The sequence below is a fragment of the Anolis carolinensis genome, chromosome 4, assembly GCF_035594765.1.
Source record: "Anolis carolinensis isolate JA03-04 chromosome 4, rAnoCar3.1.pri, whole genome shotgun sequence".
Lineage (NCBI taxonomy): Eukaryota > Metazoa > Chordata > Lepidosauria > Squamata > Dactyloidae > Anolis > Anolis carolinensis.
The window spans coordinates 135,292,592-135,317,449 of NC_085844.1; the positions used below are offsets into that span (position 1 = coordinate 135,292,592).

At 37.4% G+C, this 24,858-nt stretch overlaps 1 protein-coding gene across 3 annotated transcripts in view; it reads right to left on the minus strand.

The window, feature by feature from the left end:
- Positions 1 to 22,385, minus strand: part of LOC100555853 (protocadherin beta-14) — a 154,872-nt gene extending 132,487 nt beyond the window's left edge. Inside the window, exon 1 of one of the 3 annotated variants that reach the window (XM_016993038.2) lies at positions 19,645 to 22,385. In XM_016993038.2, coding sequence (XP_016848527.2) covers positions 19,645 to 22,062 — 2,418 coding nt within the window. In that variant the 5' untranslated portion in view covers positions 22,063 to 22,385. Of the gene's footprint in view, positions 1 to 3,599; positions 6,893 to 14,115; positions 18,017 to 19,644 lie in introns of those variants that run through there. The other 2 variants (XM_016993039.2, XM_062979504.1) reach the window with 2 other exon arrangements.
- Between the last annotated feature and the right edge of the window lie 2,473 nt (positions 22,386 to 24,858).

Genomic DNA, 24,858 nt, shown 5'->3' on the forward strand with positions numbered 1-24,858 from the left:
GCCATCATGTTTATTTATTAACAATTTTATTTTGGGCATCCATAATGATACAGTGTCCTTCAACAGTTGATAGAAGATTTGAGTTTTTATAAGAATCTCGTTCCATGGCCACCACTTTAGAAAACCAGGCAGACGCCGTACTCCATCCAAGAAATCATGCCATTTGAAAGACAACACTACTCTGAAGAGGATAAAGAATGAAAGAGGCACTGTTATAGTCTTCTTTAAATGACCGTGGATAGGAACTTCTGGAATCCTAATACTTCAAAATGTTTTTCTTGGTCAGTCATAGAAAGTTGAGATCCGATCAAAGTATGTCTGGAATATAATCTGCTTGCATTGCTTATATAGAATCTCATTTTACTGTTCATTTTCCTAGGATATGAGATCCTTTCGGAGCACTTGACAAATCATTCTTGTCCTCACAATGATGGATAATGTAGTGTAATCTGCCATTTCAGTCACCTCATTATTCAGCCTGAAAACCAGGTCATTTATGAATAAATTATAATGCACTAGCTGCAACACAGACCTACTTCTTGCATCCCTCCATTGAAAGAATTGACCATTTATTCCTATTACACTATGTAACAAAGTTTGAAACATTCTCTGTTCCTGGTCTGAAAGTGTTATTTTTTGTTTAATTGTGCAGTACATACTTTGAAAGTAGTTTTTCTACTCCATTAGTGTCGCTCTCATGGCTGCCACAAACTATGTTGAATTGGTTGAGACTCTATGAGATACTATTCATTCAGTGAAAATATAGCAATATGTGCTGCATGATGTCCTGCAAAACTTTTGCAGTTTAATAAACTTTTTCCATGTGTATATGATAGAACCAATTAGAAAATAACATTTATAACCTAGGAACAAAAATCATGCTACATAGTGTTATCGTAGTGCTTACTGCTTTTAACCAATTTTCAGTCCATTAGAGAACTTCTTATTCTGTTGTATGAATGCTAAATTATTAGGAATGTATCAAAAGCTTTTTGGAAGTTTAAGAAGACACACATCTATTGGATGATCCCTTTGCTTAAAAAAAGTTTGGTAAAAAGTTAGAGGGTTTGGATTTTCTTATGCAGAAACCATGATAGTTATTTTTGGTAGATCTTATCCTTTTAAATTAATGATGGTTTGTCATTAGCAAAACTTTACCTGAAAAAGAGTTTTAGCTTATCGGTCCATAGTTTCTCCCTGGGATAATTTTTTAAAAATGGGTGTTGCTTTGACCACTCTCCAGATCTGTGCTGTGGGAACTCATCTTAGAGGTATATTACATATTTATGTCTGTGAGGAGTAGGCCCCAGGATGTATTCTTGGAAAATTCTGTGTTATGGCACGGGATCTGAAGGGTTGCCCTGTCACCCATGTCAATCATGAACCATACTCCTGTAGCACTAAGATATAATCTAGATTATATCTCAGGCTCTCCTTCACTCCCTACATAAAGTAATACTTCTTAGGTTGTTGAAGTTATATTGACAAGCAGTCACAAGCTGCATTGTATATCTTGCTTATAATGCCCTATACTAATGTCATTTCAACAAATGCCCTAAGCACTTACTCACATTTTTCAGAGGAAGAAGATACTTTTCTGCCACCTCTATGTTTGTGGATTACCATTTGAGAGAATTGCTCCAGGCACAAGCTTGGCTTGGCATTTGAAAGAGGTGCTTATAATCATCATCACAAATATTTTTTATTAATATTCTTTATTATTCATCATTAACTGATGAACTTACAAACCAACTATCACTTGACCAGAAAAAATTCTAGAGTCAAATTCATTCAGTAGCCTTACAAGTTTGTAGAGCATTTCATAGTTAAAAATCACTATATTGTGACTTGCACTTTCCATAGTCTCACTCACACACAATTATAACTTTGATTCCACTTTAATACAGCTTCATCCTATGGAATTTTAATATTTGCCATTTATGGAGGCATTTTCATAAATCTTAGCCAAAGAGCTCTTCTATGGTCTCAACAAACTACAAAGATTTTCTAGGATGTCATGATGGCAGGTAAAATAGCGACAGTGCCACTGTTCTATATTGTGAATGAGCAACATTTGCTAATAATTTCTCATGAAAACCAAAATCTGTGAATACTCAAATCAGTGTACTAAAATGGCTTATATAAGATGGCAAACAACTTAAACAAGTGCCCAAGAGAGTCTGAGGATCTGTGAAAAGGAAGAGACTACACGTCAGTGAGGTGCTCAGTGTGGAGAAAAAGCAAGGTTTAATTGGGATTTTTCCCCCAGAATGTTTTTGAGCTCTGGTTGGTTAAAGCCATAGAAAGACCACAGATATGGAGGACTGACTGTATAAAACATTTTTCTTTAAAAAATATTTCTTGTATTACAAACAAAAGAAATGTTGTGTTTAATGCTAATGCTGAAATAGTTTTTTTAGTGTTTATACTACACTTGAAAACTATAAGAAAAAGGCAATACTAGAATGTACAAAGGGAATATATTTCTTAATCTCTTCTTCATGGTACAGATTGAAGATCAAAGGTTAATGGGTGGCATCCTATTAATAACATACGCAGCCACTATAAAAACTTCTTGCATTTGTTTCTTTGTTTATCCATTCATTTATCCTACTTTTCTCTCAATATAGAAACCTAGGCAGCTAGTTAAGCCTAAATAACAAAGTTTTCAGTCATCTTGGAGGAAGGAATTCTCCAACTTTCTCATGCAATTAGTGAAGGCCCCACAGGATTGATCTTCCATTAAGAATTAGGGTTTTTAAAAACTTAAATTGCAACTAACTTATTAGAAATTACATAAAAAAAACAATTATTCCCCAAATATCATTGTCAATGTAAGTGTCATCTTAATGGAATATTAGAAATGGGAAAATTGTTACTTTTAAATAACCAGTATTGATAGGAGATTGGTTTTAAGCTAATTTATTCAAAGACCTGACAGTTGTGTTGTAAAATACTTACAGCTGTTTGTGTCTATCTGGGACCACAATCCAATCAGGTGTTTTATACAAATATGCGTCTGTGAAGTTTGTGGGCTTATCACACAACAAACCTGGTGCACATGCATCATTTATTTACCAAGTACAGTGCTCTATATTGGGTAAATTATGATTTATTGCAGAGAGGTTTCTGCTATGAAAAGCTTTTGGGATAGCAAAACTAAGGAACTGGAGTAAAAAAACTAGAACGGCTGAATAGAGATGCCCAGGAACATCAAAACACTTGAGAGAAAGGGGTAGAATAAATGAAAGGTTAGAACAGATGTCTCAAGAGAAGATATAAAAAAATTAAAAGACAGATCACCAACGAAGACAGTGTATGCTGATAAAAGTCCTTAAGAGGATGTTCTAACAATGGATGAAGAATACAACATCATTAGGACAGCAATGATATAAAAGAGTAATCAATTTGCCATACATATTGGTTAAGAACATACAAACTACTTAAAACCTACATTTGTCTCTCTAGCCAATATATTTTATTTGCAAAATTATAGGTAAGAATAAATATAAAATATGACTGATGGACAAAGAAAGACACATTTGGTGAAATGGCTAATTAAACAATAGTTTTTTTTTAAAAAAAACTGACTGCCTCACCTGTTCCTTTGATGTATTGTCATCCAAACACTCAGGAAGGTCTTGGGAATCTGAAGAGGCCTTGTGATTTACTGCAAAATTTGGATCCGCCATGGAAAAAACAGGAATGAGGGGCCGAAGAAATCTGAACTCACTGCTTAAGGATCCATTGGTTAAACACACATCATATGGATAATTCCTTGAAAGTGAACCACTCTGAGAATCAGTACAGTTCTCTGGAATAGCAGGTGGAAAGTGAGGAGGGGCAACAATAAAACTGCTTCCATGGTCTTTCTTGCACATCTTGATCCCAACAAAGGAAACAATGCAAAGGAGAAACACAAAAGAGACAGATGCCAAGCAGATCACCAAATACACAGTCAAGGTTCCCTCATCTTCAGGGTCCTGCTGACGGACATCCACCACCTTCAAGTAAGGGTCAGAAAAACCATCTACCAGAAGTACATTGAGAATTGCAGTGCTGGTCTGAGGAGGGACACCATTGTCCCTGACTGCAATAACAAGCCTTTGTTTACTGGTGTCTCTCTCATTCAGTGGTCTCCTGGTTTTCACTTCTCCATTCTGGGCTCCTATGCTGAAAAGACCAGGGTCTGTGGCCTTCAGGAGTTCATAGGAAAGCCAAGAGTTCTGACCAGAATCTGAATCCACAGCCACCACTTTGGTGATCAGGTAACCAGCCTCCGCCATCTTGGGAAGTAGCTCATTGCAGGGGGATGTGTTGTTCTGAAGGGGATACAGGAAAAAGGGAACGTTGTCATTTTCATCTGTGATAATGACATGAACAATAACATCTGAACTCAGAGGAGGAGATCCACTGTCAGTTGCCTTCACTGTGACTTTGAAATCTTTTATTTTCTCATAGTCCAGAGATCGAAGGGCATACATGTTTCCTGTTTCAGAGTTGATGGAGACATAAGAGGCCACAGGGCCACCGTCAATGTTCCCAGGTAAAAGAGAGTAGGTCAGTTTGGCATTCTGCTCTTTATCCAGATCAACAGCTTGAACTGAACCAATTAGCAGTCCTGGAATATTATTTTCTTGGACCTGCATTTCAAACAAAGACTTTTTGAATACAGGGGAGTTGTCATTGATGTCTGAGATCTGCACATGAATAATTCTTGTTGAGGTGAGCCTAGGAGATCCACGATCCATTGCTGTGATGGTGACATTGTATTCTGATATTTTCTCTCTGTCCAGGGGACTTTGGATCACAAGGTGGTAAAAGCTATTTCCAGTAGCTTTTAATATAAAAGGCAGATTCATATCCACAGAGCAAAGAGTTTGGCCATTCTCCCCAGAGTCTTTGTCTGTGGCACCAAAGAGGGCAACAATTGTTTCTAAGGGAGAGTCTTCAGGCACAGGACTATTGATTGATATGACTGAGACTTCTGGGGCATTGTCATTCACATCCTCAATGTCCACCAGGACTTTGCAATGTCCAGAAAGGCCCCCTCCATCCGTTGCTTTAATGTTCATGGCATAACTTTTCTCTTTTTCAAAATCAATTTCTCCCAAAACAGTGATTTCCCCAGTCACTTCATTCAAATTAAACAGATTGTGTATTTTTTCAGGCATTCGATGGAAGGAGTAGGTGATCTGAGCATTTGATCCAAAATCCAAATCTCTGGCTTCTACTCTGGACACCAAAGTATCCCTCGGACAGTTTTCCTTCAATGTTGCTTTGTACTCAGACTGAATAAACTTGGGAAAGTTATCATTATTGTCTAGAATATTAATATTTATTTGAATTGTGCCTGTTCTCTGGGGTACTCCTCCATCAACAGCAGTAAGTGTGAGGCCCAAATGTGGCTCTTTCTCTCTGTCCAGAGCTTTCTCCAGGATGAGAGTCACATATTTGCTTCCATCAGTATTGTTTTCCACATCCAGATGGAAATGTTCATTGGGACTGAGGGTGTAGTTTTGGATACCATTTTCTCCCAGGTCCTCATCCTGGGCAGATTCCAAGGGAAATCTTGTATTCGGAGGAACAATCTCAGGAATTCCAAACTGGAAATCATTTTTTGAGAATTTGGGGGCATTGTCATTTACATCCTCTACCTTCATTTCAATATTATAGATCTTCACGGGATTTTGGAGCACAATTTGAGAAAGCAGTAAGCATGGTTCAATCTGTTCACATAAAGCTTCTCTGTCTATTCTGTCATTTATGAGCAAATCCCCAGAATGGGCATCAAGGCGGAAATACTGATTAGAACTTTTGGACACTAGCTGGGCTCTACGAGCAGAGAGTTCCCCAATGCCCAGTTTCAGATCCTTCAGCACATTTGACACCAGAGACCCCCTTTTCTTCTCTTCAGGCACAGAATAATGAATTGAGACACACAGTACTTCAGTCACAGAGAACAAAAGTATGAAATACAGACCTTGTTTATTTCTGAAGCAGTCTTCCATGGCTTGGAATTTCTCTTTCTCTCTCCCACTCTCTCCTCTTCTCTCTCCAGTTTCTGGCCCAGTTATAAACCTCTAGACTGTTAGCCAACAATGAGCTTTACTGGTGGAACAATACCTTATGTTCTACTAGTTTTATTGCCTCCCTGATTTGTTCTTCATGCAAAACCTGGTCATTTTGCTTCAGACACAGCTCTGCTCCAAGCTTCCTATGAATTTCCTCACACAAGAAAAAATTGCATTTCCTTTTTGTTTGACTGTATTGCCACCATGTGGCTTACTGTAGCTACAACAACTCTACAACAATTACCATATTTTCCTTGAATGGCATCTCACAGTGTGTAGAAACTAAGAACAATACTGTTTTATTAGCAGAAATTGTCTGCCAAATTTTATGAAAATGTTCTATTTCTATTAGCTATAATTTACATGTACGGACAGGTCCAGTCTTACTTATTAAGCACCCACTTCCAGTCATTAGCTGCTGTTTCAGGCAGCTATGTTTGTTTTTTTACTAACATTTGTTAAATGTTAAATCTATTTAATCCAACCAATTAAAAATAAAAATACAGTCACTGAAATAAATAAACAAAATGAAGAAATCAAATTCAAAAACAACTCCTCCGATACTCCTTTCCTCTTAACTTTTCCCACCCCTATATCCTTCCTTTAAAAAAAACCCTACAGATTAAAAGAAATACATAATAAAAAAAACCACTGACTTCTCCCCTTCTCAAGTAAAGACAGCTATCAAAATATTATCACATACTGGTACTTCTATTCTAGTAGTTGCATCAACTTCTGTTAAATACAGATGGATATATTCAAATTTAATAAACACCCACTAGTAATATTAGTAGAAACAATCTGACAATTTTGACTAAAGTTCAATACTTGTAATTTTGAGATGATGTGAAAAATAAAACATTACAGGCAACTAAGTTTGATAGTATAGAAAGGGCAGCAAATAGTTGTTGTTTTTTAAAAAAATTGCAAAATACGAATGAAAAGTACAGAACAGAACCAGTATGGTGCACCAGTTGGACAATTCTGGATTTCAATTACTCCTCAAAACTGACTCTGTTGAGATTTTCTTGACAGCTAAACGGTCTCTTAAAATTCTTCTTCTTTTAAAAATGTTAAGATATGGTACGGTATCTCAAGATTGCTATTTTGTCAATAGGTAAAGCAAAGCTTAGGATGATGAGAAGGTAATTTCCAGCAGCAGCCACAAACTCATGCCTATGTTTGTGAATGAAGTGGAAAGTAAATACATGTATCCTCCTTACAAGTCTATGCAAGTATATCCTATACAGGTATCCTTACAAGTATATACTCATTCACACTCTAATAAGAAAACTTAGGGTCGGATACATGTTGACTGTTCTATAAGGTAACGTGTGATTTCAATATAAAGTAAAATCTACTCCCTGTTTTTTAGTGGTTGTGACACACCAGCCTCTGAACCAATCCCAAATTGATAGCCTGCATTTTTATGAGGCCTTATGGAGTTAGGCCCCAATCTAGTTTTACTTAATGGCATCCCCGTCATCAATGTATGCCCTGTCTTCAGGTTAAAAATACTGCTAGCAAATAGTCTGGACACTGAATGCTTTAGAATCACTACAGGAAGGCTAGGACAGGTACAAACCAGGAAAATAGTACTAAGGGAGCATCTGATGCATTTTTTAAAAAAGCTTCTGGAAGTCAGAATCAAACTACACAAGAATAGCAGCCAGTAGAACTTTTTGAAGAAAAAAAAAACCAAGAATTCAAAATGCAACAAAATAATTTTACTGAGGAAGAAAGTGCTTCTCTGCTACCACTAAATTTATGGATTGCCATTGAAGGGAATTGCTCCAGGCATGAGCTTGGCTAGCCATTTGGAAGCTGTTCTTTTATTATTAATTAATAATATTATGTGTTAACATTATTAATTATTCATTGTTAGCTAAGGAACTTACTAACTTTTGATCAAAAGAATTTTTTGAATATGATTCATTTGGTAGCTTGATAAATTTCTAGAACACTTCATAGCTGAAATCACCCTGTTATGATTTGCACTTTGATTAACTTAATTACCACAGTTTCATCATATGGAATCCAGATAGTTGCATTTAAGGTAGATTATTCAGAAATATTAACCAAAGAACTCCTATGGTGCCTTACCAAGCTACAGGCTTCTATACAATGTTGCTTTGACAGCTAAAATAGTGAATAAGTGCTATAATTATGTTGTGAGAGAGCTTTGCTAATTTTATTCTCATTGATTGATGTAGTCAATCAATGATGTTATTATCTGATTTTATTCTCATTGATTGATGCTGTTATTACAACATGAGGAGAAAGACTCATTGGGCCAAATATAGCACTATGATTCCACCTCAACTGTCATGAAAACACCCAAGCACTCTTTGGCTGAAGATGCCAAGCACTCTCCCCAAAGAGCAAACCCCAGGATTCCATATGATGGAACTATGTCAGTTAAAACAGAATCATAGTGGTATAACTGCATAGTGTGAAAGAGCCCAACATTGCCTACCAATTTAATTTGTGATAGTGTCGGTTTTGCTTGGCTCTCTACCAGGAGACACAAACCAGATGCTTCAACTCTTAATGCTGCATTTAGAAAGGCAATCACTTTTAATCTCTAAAAGTAGCTACATGGATGAATGTGTGCATGTACCTGTGCACATACTTATATATAAGTCAATCTCTTGTATAAATTGAGGACAAGTTTGGGGGGGGGGGCAAAATTATGGATTTTGATATGACTCAAAACAACAGTTATTACACAGACAGAGGCCAACAACACCTCAGGGGGACAACCGGCAAGTTGGCTATAGCATTTCTTAATATATTAACGGCTCATCAAATTATTTTATAAGTAAAAGCTATCAAGGTAAAAGGAGCACCTGTATTCTCTCACTGCTCCTTTGAAAGAAAGTGCCAGAGTCATTACCCTTTTCCCATCCAAACTTTGAAAAGGCCAGAAATAGTACTATGGTGGAAAGAGTAGAAGAGGTTGGTGTTTCTTTTAGGTTTTCTCAGAACAGATTAAGACCTTGGTTTTCAACTCTCTACTCAGAGAAAGGGATAGTTCCTTTTTGATAACAGTTCAGATTCTCAGCTCAGTATTCACACTGAGCTGTGGATGTCAAACCAGGGTTTTTTGTTTTTTGTTTTTGTTTTTAAATTGAAAATTTCTAGACTTATACATGATTATATGGAGTATATTATTATCTCAACCTACCATATTTTAACAAGACAATGCTGTATGTGGTGGCCATTGAACTCCATTCTTACTTAGAAGGCAGCCAAGACTAGAAGGCAGCCAAGGCATCTTCAAATTAAAAGAAAAGAAATTCCACTTAAGCATTAGGAAGAATTTTCTTTGCTAGTGGAATAGATGATATTAGGAAGTGGTGGATTCTTCATCTTTGAAGGTCTTTAAACAGAGACTGAACAAACTTTTTAGAATTACTTTAGTTGTGTATTTCTGCATGGCAGGTTGGTTGGACTAGATGGGACTTTGTGGTCCCTTCCAGTTCTATGATTCTGCAATTCCTCTGGATGCATTTTAGTCTTTTGCCATGACAGCAACAGCTGGTAACTCCCTTGTAAATGTGTGGTGAATCTGCTCTGAAATTTAATTCAAATGGTAAATAGCAAAGTGCAGAACCTCTAGCTTGAAAATATATTCAGGACCTTGGATAGCTCCTTAAAGTATAGATAAACTGAGATTCACCACTGCATTGATGTGGGCATCATATGAATAAATCAACACTATTTTGAGAGAAAACAACCTTGGTTGCACTGGTGAACAAACTTCACCAGGAAATGAACAGCATGTGTATATTCATGTTGATTTTCTTAGACCTTCCAATAGACATTTATTTGTTACTGTTGTTAATTCTTGTCAGATTGGCTTTGACTTATGTTGACCTTATGAATCAGAGACTACCAAGTCACACTGTTACCAACATCCGTGCTCTGGTCTTGCAGACTCAGGAGCATGCCTTCCTTGACTGAATCTCTCAAATCTGTGATATTTCTCTTTTCCTTTTACCGTACTAAGCATTATTGTCTTTCCTAATGAATCTTGTCTACTCATGATATAGCCAAAGTACAACAATCTCAGTTTAGGCATCAAGACTTCTAGAGATAGTTTGGATTTTAATTGCTCTAGGATGCAGCCTATGATATCCACAGAGCTCTTCTCCAGCACCATATCTCAGATGAGTTAATTTTTCCCTCATCCACTTTCTTCAGAGTCCAGCTTTTACAATTATACATAGAAATGGCAAATATGATGGCATGGACAATCCTAACTTTACTCTTCCATGATATATCTTTACACTTCAGATTTTGTCTAGTTCCTTTATCACTAGCATTTCAAGTCCTAGACTACTTCTCATTTCTGAACTATATTCACCATCATGATTAATGATGGAACCAAGGCATGGAAAATCTTGAATTATTTCAATGTCTTCATCAACTTTAAAGTTTATGCTTTCTTAATGTTTAACTGTAAACCTGTCTTTGCATTTTTTCAGTATTTGCTATTTTCTAATAATTTTGCAGTATGGTGTCATTTGCGTATTTTAAATTGTCAATTTCCCTGCCTCCATTTTTCACGCCTCATTCCTCCAGGTCTAATTCTGCTTTACGTATATTTTCAACATATGAATGACATCAAAAGTGAGATAAGATTAAGTCTTACCTAACCGCCGAGCATCTCAAAATCTTTCATTTCTCTGTATTTTGTCCTAACAGTAGCTTCTTGTCCTGACTACAGCTTACTCATGAGGACAATCAAATGTTATGGCACATGCAGTTAAGAGTAACCCATAGGGTTTTTTTTGGTGTATACAGTCAAAAGCTTTGCTATAATTTATAAATAACATTTTCTTTTTTAATTGTTTGACACACTCCGTTATTCAATGCATGTTTGTAATATGATCCTTAGTGCCTTTTCCTCTCCTGAACCCAGCTTGATCAGATGGTATTTCTTGCTCTATACATAGTAAAAGTATTTGTTGTAGAATTTTGAGCATCATTTTGCCTGCATGTGAATGAATACAATGGTTCGGTGGTTACTACAATCCTTGGGGTGCATTTTCTTGGAACTGAGATGTATATTGTATGCATATGTTTGGTCATTGTCTAGTTTTCCATATTTGTTGATATATCTTAGGTAGAACTGAAGTATATTATCTCTTTGTATATTGAAACAGCTCTATTGGCATACTATTGTTGCTGATTTGTTTATCCCACATTGCCACTTCATTTTTTTCATTTTGGAGGTTCAACCTCATATGGTTCTTGTTCGAATAAATCTGAAACCCTCACATCTCTTTTATATAATTGTTTCATGACTTGTTTCTATCCTCCTTTTTATTTCAACTTCATCATGTAATGTGACCCCACTGCTGGTTGTAAAGCATTCCTAATCTTGGTTTACATTTCTCTTTGACTTCTCTGAACTTGTGAGAAGATCTCTTATTCTTCCCCTTTTGGGGTCATCTTCTATTTCTCTCCATCGATTGTTATAGTAGTTCTTGTTCTTGCATGAAAGTGCTTGAATAGTTGCATTCAGAGTCCTGGCTATAGTTCTGATATCTTTTCCATTTGCTTCTCATTTGTCTAACAACTTGAAGATTTTCAATTGTCATCCACAGAGATTTCTTCCTGTTGGGTTACAGATAATGTCTTTTTGCAGTCCTACCTGATAATGGCCCAGTTCATCTAGTTCCCCGCTCAATTAGATCTTTATGCATTCGACCTATATAGCATATTGAACTGATCTGTGATATAACCTGGTATCATTCAGAAGGTGGTGTTGAGGAATTGCTGCTTCACTCCATGGGAATTGTCTTAAAGTGAATTCAAGAGTTCTCTCTTATCTTCATGCTTTGGACTATATACATGAAATTACAAGGAACCTGATACTTAAAGCACATATTATGTTGTTGATAATGGGTCATTCAGATGGACATAAAGTGTTAGGGAGATCTTAGAAGGGGTAGAGCTTATCTAAAGGAGTCATTCTGAAGCCTGAAAGTGCACCTGGAACCAATGTTATTGTGCTGGATTGTCAGGTGGCTGTTGTTGCCAGGAGATATATTTTCTACCGAAGTTGAATCACCAGCTGAACAGTTTATTAGTAGTCAGTCCCACTGAATTCATATGATGAAAGCTTGTGCAGTCAGCCCTTGGTATCTGCTGAAGTTTGTTTCCCGCATTCACTATGGATACCAAAATCCATGGATGCACAAGTCCCGTTATATATCTGGTGGACTAGTAAAATGACTTATATAAAATGGTGAATAACTCAAGTGAGTGCTAGAGAGAACCCAAGGATATGTGAAATGGCAAGAAGCTATTGCAGGATATACTTATTCATCAGTGTAGTGATTGGCACACAGCAAAATCAATGTTTGCAGTTTGGAATTTCCAAAATATTTTCAAGCCACAGTTTGTTAAATCAGTGAATAATCTATAGAAATGGGGATTTTTTTTCTTTAAAAAATATTTCTTGAATTATAAACACAAAGAATCTTAGTGTTTGTATTACATTAGCAAGCTATAGTACAGATGTTTCCAAACTCATTTGACCTAGTGTCCCCTTTTCTGGAAAAAAAACTTCAACACCCTCCTGGAAATCTATCTTCTTTAAGTGAATAAACAGAAAGATGCAGTAACAAATTTGTGTTCTTTAATGTATTTATATTTCTACCTATGTCCTATAACATAGTAAAAAGTATGTTGCAAACAGAACACCTTGAAATTATAAAATTATTTATTAAAATCAACCACAGCAATATTTGCATTACACAGTAATTATTATTTGATGAAAAATAATCATAACGACCTGGTGTGCTACTATCCATTTATTTATTTTTGGCTCTAGTTTTGTCAGCAGCATTCTTAAAAAGCATGATAAGCTATTTTTGGTTAGTTTTCTTTTTTTGTTTAACAGATTTGTGATTGTACTGAACCTGCATTCCATTCAATATGATGAAAGAAATGCAATGAAAAGCTATTGTACTATACCCCATAATCCAGGACAGACACAGAAACATATGGTAGATATGTAAGAAAATGCATATGAAATACATGTCTGACCATGCACAACATGTTCGTCTGTCAACACTTGCTTGTTAAGATCTGTCATTGGACTTGACCACTGATCGGTTATAACTTGCATTTTATGTGTTTATTTGGAAAATAAGTAATCACTACACCTTAACTCTATGTTACACAGCAGATAAACATGTTCAAATGGTTTTTTCAAAATTCTCTTCTATTCTTGTTTTATGATTCCACTGCCATTATATTTTTATTGATCGTTCCCACCCAATTGCACCCAAGGCTACTACCACCCTCCTGGATTGTTTCACTTTGGGAAGCCCTAATATAAAAGAAGAGCAAAAACTTGAATGCAAAAGTAATTTCTTCTTATTTTTGTCATGGTAGAACTTCTGCTCAAAAGCTAACAATGGTTGACATTCTATATTAGTCACATACAGACGTAATAGAAAGTTGTTCCTATGTACTGAGGGGTTTTTTTAGTTATTATCTACCTCACTCACACAACTACCAAAGGCATGATGCACCTTCCATAAAGAAATAGGTTCTATTACTTTAATAGTTAAGAACGTGTTAATAAAATATTTGGGTAGTAAAACCAAGACAAAGGAGTTGAAAAACCAAAAGGACTGAAGAAAAATGTGCTTTATCATGAAAACACTTGAAAGAAAGAGATTGGACATGAAAAAAAATCTCAGAGAAAGAGAAGATATAGAATATATCAAAATATAATGATAGCTTAATAAAGATAAGTTGGCTGATAAAAAGATAATATTCTAATAAATGATGATGAACATAGAAAAAAAAGCAAGAAAATAAAAGAAGTTCTCACTTTCCCACATTGATTATGAAGGTCACTTAAAAATCTACATCTGTCTCTGGTCTTATTTATTGACAAACTTTTAAATGAGAAACAACAAATATCAAATGTAAGTGACAATAAAAATAACACTTCAATGAAATAACACATATAATGGATTTTTAAAGAAAAGAAGAAAATATATGATTGTCTCACCTGTTCCTTTGACTTATTGTCTTCTGAACAATCAGGAAGGTCTTGAGAACCAGAAGTCTTGTGGTTCGCAGGGAAATTTGGATCCACCACAGAAAAAACAGGAATGAGAGGCCGGAGAAATCTGAACTCACTGCTTAAAGACCCACCAGTTAAGCAAACATCATATTGATAATTCCTGGAAAGTGACCCACTTTGAGAATCAGTACAGTTCTCTGGAATATCAGGCATCACAGGGGGGAAGTGAGGAGCAGCAGCAATAAAACTGCCTTGGGTGTCTTTCCTGCACATTTTGATAGCAACATAGGAAATAATGCAAATCAGAAAGACAGAAGAGACAGATGCTAGGCAAATCACCAAATACGTGGTCAAGGCTCCCTCATCTTCATGCTCCTGTTGACGGACATCTACCACCTTCAGATAAGGATCAGAAAAACCATCCACTGGAAGTATATTGAGCATTGCAGTGCTGCTCTGTGGAGGGACACCATTGTCTCTGACCACAATAACAAGCTTCTGTTTACTGGTGTCTCTCTCAGTGAGTGGTCTCCTGGTTTTCACTTCTCCATTCTGGGCTCCTATGCTGAAAAGGCCAGGGTCTGTGGCCTTCAGGAGTTCATAGGAAAGCCATGAGTTCTGACCAGAATCTCCATCCACAGCCACCACTTTGGTGATCAGGTAACCAGCTTCTGTCATCTTGGGAAGTAGCTCATTGCAGGGGGATGTGTTGTTCTGAAGGGGATACAGGAAGAAGGGCGCATTGTCATTTTCATCTATGACAGTAACATGAATTATTGCATCTGAGCTCAGAGTAGGCGTGCCACTGTCGGTTGCTCTCACTGTGGCTCTGAAATCTTTTATTTTTTCATAGTCCAGAGATCGAAGGGCATACATATTTCCCGTTTCAGAATTAATGGAGATGTAAGAGGCCACAGGGCCACCACCAATGTTCCCAGGTAAAAGAGAGTAGGTCAGTTTGGCATTCTGTTCTGTATCCCGATCAGTGGCCTGGACTGAGCTAATTAGCAGTCCTGGAATATTATTTTCTTGTACCTGCATCTCAAACAAAGATGTTTCAAATACTGGAGGATTGTCATTGACATCTGAGATCTGCACATGAATAATTCTTGTTGAGGTGAGCCTAGGAGACCCACGATCCATTACTGTGATGGTGACATTATATTCTGCAACTTTCTCTCTGTCCAGGGGACTTTGTATCACAAGCTGGTAGTAGTTATTCACAGTAGCTTTTAATACAAAGGGCAGATTCATCTCAGTAGAGCAAACAGTTCTCCCATTTTCTCCAGAATCTTGATCTTTGACACTGAAGAGGACAACAAGTGTCTCCAAGGGAGAATTCTCTGGCAAAGGGCTATTGATTGATATGACTGAGACTTCTGGGGAATTGTCATTCATGTCCTCAACTTCTACAAGGACTTTGCAGTGTCCAGAAAGACCCCCTCCATCAGTTGCTTTGATGTTCATGGCATAACTGGTTTCTTTTTCATAATCTATTTCTCCCAAAACAGTGATTTCTCCACTCACTTCATTCAAATGGAACAACTTGTATATTTTTTCAGGCACTCGATGAAAAGAGTATGTGATTAGAGCATTTGATCCAAAATCCAAATCTTTAGCTTCCACTCTGGTGATCAGAGTACCCTGAGGACTATTTTCCTTTAATCTTACTTTGTATTCAGACTGAGTGAATTGTGGGGAATTATCATTGATATCTAAGATTTTAATATGTATTTGAGCAGTTCCTGTTCTCCGAGGAATCCCTCCATCCACAGCTGTAAGTGTCAGGCCAAAATGTGAGTCTTGCTCTCTGTCTAGGGGTTTCTCCAGAATAAGATCCACATATATGCTTCCATCCATATTGCTTTCCACATCCAAACGGAAATGTTCATTGGGACTGAGGGTGTAATTTTGGATGCTGTTTTCTCCAAGGTCCTCATCCTGGGCAGATTCCAAGGGGAATCTTGCATTTGGGAGAACGTGCTCAGAAATTTCTAACTGGAAATCCTTTTTAGAGAATTTTGGAGTATTGTCGTTTACATCTTCTATTTTCATATCAATACTGTAGATCCTCAGTGGATTTTGGAGCACAATTTCACACTCTAATAAGCAAAGTTCATTTTGGCCACAGAGAACCTCTCTGTCTATTTTCTCATTTATGAGTAGATTCCCAGAGTTGGTATCAAGGTGGAAAAACTGCTTAGAGCTTTTGGACACTAGCTGGGCTCTGCGTGCAGAAAGCTCCTTAATTCCCAGTTTCAGATCTGTTAGCACATTAGCTACTATAGACCCAATTTTTTTCTCTTCAGGCACAGAATAATGAATTGAAACACACAATATTCCAGATATAAAAAGGAGCAGCAAAATATACAGACCTTGTTTAATCCTAAAGCAGTCCTCCATTGTTCAGAATTCTCTTCTCTTGTAGTATTTCTTGCCCAAATACAAGATCTCCTCTCTTTCACACAGTTGAAATTGTTTAGAAGAAAAATATTTTGTTATGGACAGCTCTTTGCTTCGCTTCTAGTGAATCCCTCCATAGCAGACAGAGCCTGGATGCCTCTTTGTTTGGCACACCTCTTGTCAGAGATCCCTGTGAATTTCTTCACAAAACAACATTCCTAATGATGTGTTTGCTTATATTGCCATCATGCGGTTGCATGAGGAACTGACCATTAGATTTATATATTTTTGATTTAATAGTAGGTAGTTCAGTATGTAAGAAATATTGGAATGATTAACTGGAAAGCCTTAAAATTACTTTTTATTGATTTGAATCAGATTATCCGACTTCTACATTAGATGGTGGGAAGTTTGTAAAAATCTGGCAGTCTTTGTTACTTTTTGAGTTTAAAAATATCTACAGATTTATGACACACACACACACACCATTATGGCACATCATAGAAGGAAGTTTCAAACATTAGAGGATTGCAGATGATATCTAAGGTCTGAATCAAATTTCCTGGAAGTACCCTGGGAGACCTCCCAGAGTGGCAGATATGATATTATACCAACAGCCTTCTTTTCTGTCCCTTGGGTCAATAACATGTTAATAGTAATCTTCTTTATTAGAAACTGCAAGTTAGTAACAGTGGTGCAGGACATTTCCTCAAATTGCTTTGTGTGCACTGTGGTATCTGAAAATGACTCTTCTAAAAGGAACAGGTGGTAGATATTAGTCTTTAAGCTGAATTAATTCAAGACCAATACTGTTACTGAAAAGTCATTATACTTTTAATGTTTAGAAAGCCTGTTCTAAGTCATTATATTATTTTATAGGTTTTTAACTTTTTAAATTATAATTCTTTTTCAATATGTTTTAATGCAATTTGTAAACTGCTCTGAGATTGATATAGTCAGGGTAGTGATTTGATCATAAGAGACAACAAAATGTAAACAACTTAATAGCAAACTTCAAATCAACAGAAAACTATGTGGAATCAGGCTATCTGTATACACACAGTAAAATAGTAAATTTTATTAAGGCAAATAGGAATTATTGTAGCTATTGTAATAGTTGCAGTGCCCTGACTCACATTCTGATAGAGAAGACGCAGGGATCATTGTAGAAAAGCAACAGGAAAAAAGAACTCAACTCAGATGGATTGATTCAGTGGTGCTGCTGAGGAGCATGGGTCACTGAGGTTGTCTTTCATAGAATCATCATAAGTCAATGTCAAACCAATGTCAAATCAGTGCCACCTTAATGGTGGGTAGTTGCGCAGGGACCCCACAAGCATAAGTGCTGCATGCTAATCTAGGCACAGACCATAATTTAGCACTAATTTCCCATTCACCCATCTCAATATTACAATCTCCCACTAAGGAGAAAAATAAGGACTCGTAGTGGAGAGTTGGCATCTCTGCATTTGTGAGAGAAAATTTACTTTTTTTTTTGCTTGAAATAAAGATGTACACTTCACTTTCATTCCCACTTTTTCACATCTCCCCCCCCCCCTTCAAGATATGAGTGAGTCCAGGAAAAAAATGAAAATGGAGTGCAGGGTGCATAAACCAAGGTCAATTTTGCCATGTGTAAAGCATGACATATTTGGCATCTTTGGTGAATAAAGAGGGAATCGCCTCCCTTCCCTTTGAGCAAGGGGTTTGAGGGGGTCCCATCCTCTCCTTCCTCCTCCCTGTGGGTGGTTGTGTAGACAAGGCCCAGTGCAGTGCTTTGCCCGGGGGCCTATAGTGCTTAAGATGCCCTATGTCAATTATTATTATTATTGTTGTTATTATTATGTATATCGTACTTTATTTCTCCTGATAGAGACTCAAATACTCAAATACCAGCAAAACAGCAATTAATGACAACTCTACCAGTAGCAGTTCTGATGTGGTAATATACTGATGGCAGATACTTTTCTCAATGCTGCCTATGTCATATAAAATTTAAAATTCAGAGTTCAAAATTGACTGAATAGGTTGAAAGAGAAATGTCTTTAATTCTGTTTTAAAGTTTTGGCAGCTTTTTTAGCTGCCAAATCTCTTCTGGCAAATCACTGCACAGTTGAGGGGGAGCCAATAAAAAGGCCCCCTGGGTTGCTGCTTTTCTCAACTGAGGAGCATAGGAAAGAAGAAACCCAGTGCACAGTTTGCATAGTAGCAAACTCTATTACTAAGGAGACCTGCATGTTTGTACTGTGACATCTGGAACATCAGATTGTGATATGACATCTGTGGGAAAGAGATGCTGAAGATTTGCTGAAGATGAGTAGTTACCAAAACAAATAAACGAACAAAAAATTATGAGAAATTGGATCACAACCAAAAACGTGTACTACTACATGTCTTCCCATTTTTTTGATAGCAGAATGCGGCATCAATGGATTCAACACACCTATACAAAGCAATTTGATAACCAACAATGAACCCAAAATGTCAAGATAGTATAATTTTGGAAGCTCCAAATTCTCCATAACCTCCAGTAGAAGCATATATTTTAACATCAATTTCTTTTACATTGTGGTCCCCATTTATATTCTCTGCCATAATATTAGTACAACATCTTTGTTGTTGTTTTTAAAAATAATGTAACTCTGGAAAAAAAATTGGGGGGAAGAAGGTAAGGGATCACTGAGAGAGATATGGATCTGCAGGGAGATGGAAGATGTGATGCAAAATGTAATGTTTGGATAACGCACGTACGGGCCTTGCTTGAACCTCTATATATTTTAACAACAAAATCAATGACACAAATGTGAAGAAGCAGACAACTTGAAATGTAATTTTAAAAGCCTTTTCAGTATCTGGACCTGTTTTGATATTCCTGATATATTGACTAATCAAAACAAATAACTTACCATTCATATGATATCAAAAAGTGTCAGTAGCCAAATATTTAGAAACTATTAAATATGCATTGCCTAATTCAATTTTCCTGTAATATGGTCAAGTTAAATAAATAGAGAGAAGAAACAAATATCAGATGTCAGTGATTACCAAGGAAAAAGCACGACCAATAACCTGGTTATCTAGCACACTGAATAATTTTAAAAATTCTCTCACCTGTTCCTTTGAAGCATTTTCCACGCAATTAGGAAGGTCTTGGGAGTCAGAAGACATCTTGTCACTTACAAGGATATTTGGGTCAGCTACAGAAAAAACAGGAATGAGCGGCCGGAGAAATCTGAACTCACTGCTTAAAGATCCGCCAGTTAAACAAACATCATATTGATAATTTCTTGAAAGTGAACCACTCTGAGAATCGGTACAGTTTTCTGGGATATCAGGCCTGGCAGGTGGAAAGTGAGGAGGAGCAACAATAAAACTGCTTCCGTTGTCTTTCTTGCACATCTTGATCCCAACAAAGGCAATGATGCAAAGGAGAAACACAAAAGAGACAGATGCGAGGCAGATCACCAAATACATAGTCAATGTTCCCTCATCTTCAGGGTTCTGCTGACGGACATCTACCACCTTCAGGTAAGGGTCAGAAAATCCATCTACCAGAAGTACATTGAGCATTGCAGTGCTGGTCTGAGGAGGGACACCATTGTCTCTGACTGCAATAACAAGCCTTTGTTTGCTGGAGTCACGTTCAGTGAGTGGTCTCCTGGTTTTCACTTCTCCATTCTGCGCTCCTATGCTGAAAAGACCAGGGTCTGTGGCCTTCAGGAGTTCATAGGAAAGCCAAGAGTTCTGACCAGAATCTCCATCCACAGCCACCACTTTGGTGATAAGGTAATCAGCTTCAGACATTTTGGGAAGCAGTTCATTGCAAAGGGGTGTGCTGTTCTGAAGGGGATACAGGAAGAAGGGAGCGTTGTCATTTTCATCTGTGACCATAACTTGGACAACAACATCTGAGCTCAGAGGTGGAATACCACCATCTGTAGCCCTCACTGTGACTCTGAAACCTTTTATTTTCTCATAGTCCAGAGAATGAAGGGCATAAACATTTCCAGTTTCAGAGTTGACAGAGATGTAAGAGGCTGCAGGGCTGCCACTAATATTCCCAGGTAAAAGAGAATAGGTCACTTTGCCATTCTGTTCCATGTCAAGATCAATGGCATGGACTGAGCCCATTAGCAATCCTGGAATATTATTTTCTTGCAACCTCATTTCAAATAAAGACTTTTCAAATACGGGGGTGTTGTCATTTACATCTGATACTTGCACATAAATAATTCTTGTTGAGGTGAGTCTAGGTGAGCCTCGGTCTACGGCTGTAATGGTAACATTATATTCAGGGACCATCTCTCTATCCAGAAGACTCTGGATCATAAGTTGGTAGTAGTTATTTTTGCTGGTTGTTAATCCAAAAGGAAGATTCATCGGAACAGAGCACATAGTTTTGCCATTGTCGCCAGAGTCTTTATCTGTAATACTGAAGAGAGCAATCACTGTGTTCAAGGGAGAATCCTCTTTGATTATGTTTGTGAGGGATATGACAGAGACTTCTGGAGCATTGTCATTCACATCCTCAACCTCTACCAGCACATTGCAGTATCCAGAAAGGCCTCCTCCATCAGTTGCTCTTATGTTCATTTCATAACTTGTTTCTTTTTCATAATCAATTTCTCCCAAAACAGTGATTTCCCCGGTCATTTCATGCACATGAAATAAATTACGTATTTTTTCAGGTACTTGATGGAAGGTGTAGGTGACCTGAGCATTTGAACCAGAATCCAAATCTTTAGCTTCTACTCTGGAGATCAGAGTATCCTGAGGACTATTTTCCTTTAATCTTACTTTGTATTCAGACTGAGTGAATTCAGGAGAGTTATCATTGATATCTAAGATTTTAATATGTATTTGAGCGGTTCCTGTTCTCTGAGGGACCCCTCCATCCACAGCTATAAATGTCAGCTCAATATTGGGCTGCTCTTCCCTATCTAGGGGCTTATCCAGAATGATATCCACAGATTTTCTTCCATCCTTCTTGCTTTTTATTCCAAGCTTGAAATGCTCATTGGGACTGAGCGTGTAGTTTTGTATGCTGTTTTCTCCAAGGTCCACATCTTGAGCAGATTCCAAAGGGAATTTTGTATTTTGTGGTACATTCTCAGGAATTTCCAGCTGAAAAACATTTTGGGAGAATCTAGGAGCATTGTCATTTACATCTTCAACCTTTATTTCAATGGTATATAACTCTAAGGGGTTTTGGAGCACAATTTCGCTCTGTAATAAGCAAAGCTCAGTCTGCCCGCACAAAGCCTCTCGGTCTATTTTCTCATTTATGAGTAGATTCCCAGAGTTGGTATCAAGATGAAAATACTCCTTGGAGCTTTTGGACACTAGCTGGGCTTTGCGAGCAGAGAATTCTCCAATTCCAAGTTTCAAATCCTTCAGAACATTGGCCACCAAAGAGCCACTTTTCTTCTCTTCAGGCACAGAATAATGAATTGACACACACAGTATATCAGTCACACAAAGGATTAGTAAAAAACACAGACCTTGTTTGCTCCTGAAGCAGTCTTCCATGGTTCAGAATTCAATCTCTGTTCACTTTCTGGCCCAGTTATAAAGTTTGATGCCCAATAATTCTACTGACTGAGAAAAAGGTTTTGTCCTTCAGTGTTGATTGCTTGGCTCCTTTGAATGTGATTCCATCATCATCAACTCTCTCAGTTCAAATGCAACTCTGCTGAGAGCTCTCAGGGAATATTTCCGAGCAAGATGCTAAATTGCAAGTCTTTTCCTATAGTGCCACCATGTGGTTATGTGAAAAAACAACCATTGCATGTTTTTCGTATCTTGTTTCTCAAAGCACTGTATTTTTGGAAGCTCTCTCTTGAAAGATCATAGATTCTAGAAACATAGTCATATACTTTTAATGTTGGACAGGTAACTCTTCATCATCAAATAAGTCATACTTATAGAACGTAATCACATAATGAAAATATTTATTGCTTTTATCTTGTGTAGACAAGAAAAATATGGAATACAAAGATATGCTGAACCATGAACAATTTTTAAAAATCAGCAACATTGGGAAGGCTGCATGACTTCTACACTTTATTTAAAAGGTAATTTATGCTTAGAATCATATAATCATAGAGTTCGAAGAGACCACATGGGCCATCCAGACCAGGTCTATCCCTCACTTTTCCAGGCAAAAGGGAATAGGCCACTCTGGCATTCTGTTCAGAGTCCATATCAACAACTTGAACTGAACCAATGAGAAGGCCTGGAATATTGTTTTCCTGTGTCACAGAAGGATCTTTCAAACACTGGAGGGCTGTTGTTTATATCAGACACCTGAATGGTATTAATAATTTTCCATGAAGAGAGCTTGGGAGACCCCTCTCAGTGGCTGTGATGGTGATTTTTGTTATGTTCTGAGACACGTTCTCTGTCCAGAGGCTGTTGGGTCACAAGCTGATAATAATTGTTCTCAATGGCCTTCAGCATAAAGAGCAGGTTTGTCCCAGTGGTGCCGACAGTTCTGTCATTGTCTCCAGAAACCCTGTCTGTAACACCGTAGATGGCCACCATAGTTTCTAAGGGAGAGTTTTCTAGTAAGGTACTGCTGATGGATGTAATTGTGACCTCTGTAGCATTCTCATTCTCATCTTCAACCTCTACAATGATCTTGCAGTAAGTAGAGAGACCTACTCCATCTGTTGCTCTCGTGTTCATCTCTTCACAGTATGTTCTTCATAGTCAGCTGGCACTCCAAGAGTAAGTTCAGCTGTGTTTTTATTTAACCTGAATGACCTTAATAGTACATCTGATACCTGGCTGAAAGAATAGGTGATATCTACATAGGAACCAGAATTGTTGTCACTAGCTTTAACTTTGGTAACGAATATATCCAATGGCCTGTTCTCCCTTATTTTTACTTTATAAGTGGATTCACTAAACTGAAGAAAGTTATCGTTGGCATCCAGAACATCAATTATATGTGCTGTTCCAGTTCTCTGTAGGATGCTTCCATTCACTGCTGAGAGAATTAAAGAAATCTGCGGATTCATCTCATGGTCTAATTGTTTATTCGATATCAGTTCTCCATATTTGCCACCATCACTGTGCATGTGCACATCCAAAGTAAAATGTTCATTAGAACTGAGTGTGCAGTTTTGAACAGTATTTTCTCCTTTGTCTGTATCCTGAACATTTTCCAAAGGAAATCAGGTATTCTTGGGTGCCTGCTCAGATATTTCAAAAAAGATTTCCTTTTTAGTGAATTTGGGAGAATTATCATTTACATCCTCTACGTGAACTTCAATTCTGTGTAGCTGCACAGGATGTTGCAATATAATTTCAGAAAGTAGAACACAAGGGTCCTTCTGACCACACAGAGCCTCCCGATCTAATTTATCCTGTAACATTAAATTCCCGGAGTCAGAATCCAGATGAAAATACTGTTTGGAGCTCTTAGAAATCAGTCTGGCTTTCCAAACAGACAACTCCTTGACATCCACTTTCAGGTCCTTCAGCACATTGGCCACCACAGACCCACCTCTTCTTTCCTCTGGCACTGAGCAGAGGATGGACTCACACATTGCTGCATAAGCCGAGAGACAGAGAAACAAAGACAAAACTTGCCTGCTGTTGGCATTTATTTCCATCCTTCCAGCCTCACCTCCAGTCATTTGAAACACTCCAATTGCTAATTTTAAGGCAGTTTCTGGAACTGGTCTCCTAGTTTTTTCCTCCCAATATTTGTTAAGATTTAAGCTCATTGATGATCTGCTGCATGTCTCCCCAAAGCTCCTTTGTCTAATGGTTATAGGTCTAGCAGAGCTATTGCTCTCCTCTAGGATTATCTGACTCTGTTTTGTGCTGTGAAATAGCACCACCTTGTGTTTGAACTATAATACAGCACTTAAAATATAGAAGTTTTGGTTGCCTCACCAAACAACAAAAATGCAAATTCATGACCATTAAAAAACAGTATAGGCAACAAGCAAGCATTCCATAAACAGCATTCCATCATTAAAAAAGTGATGGGACGTTTACCTCCTAAATATCATCTTTCACATTGCATTCTCTGTAAGTATTTGGAGAAAAGCATTTATCAGTTATCTTCAGGGACAGGCAGAGTGGAGAATAGTTTGGAAACATTGCATATGTCCTGATCTCAAGGTATGAAAAGATAGAAATATCAAACCTAGCAAAATTATGCCCAGAGGTTCACTGAGAGCCATAAGACCTGATGCAACATTTCATCAATTCCAAGTCTTCATTAGGAATCACAACTAACTGCTCTGGAAATCTTAGATATATCCCATATATAACACCAATTGGATGTTATCACAGCGAAGACTGTCTCAC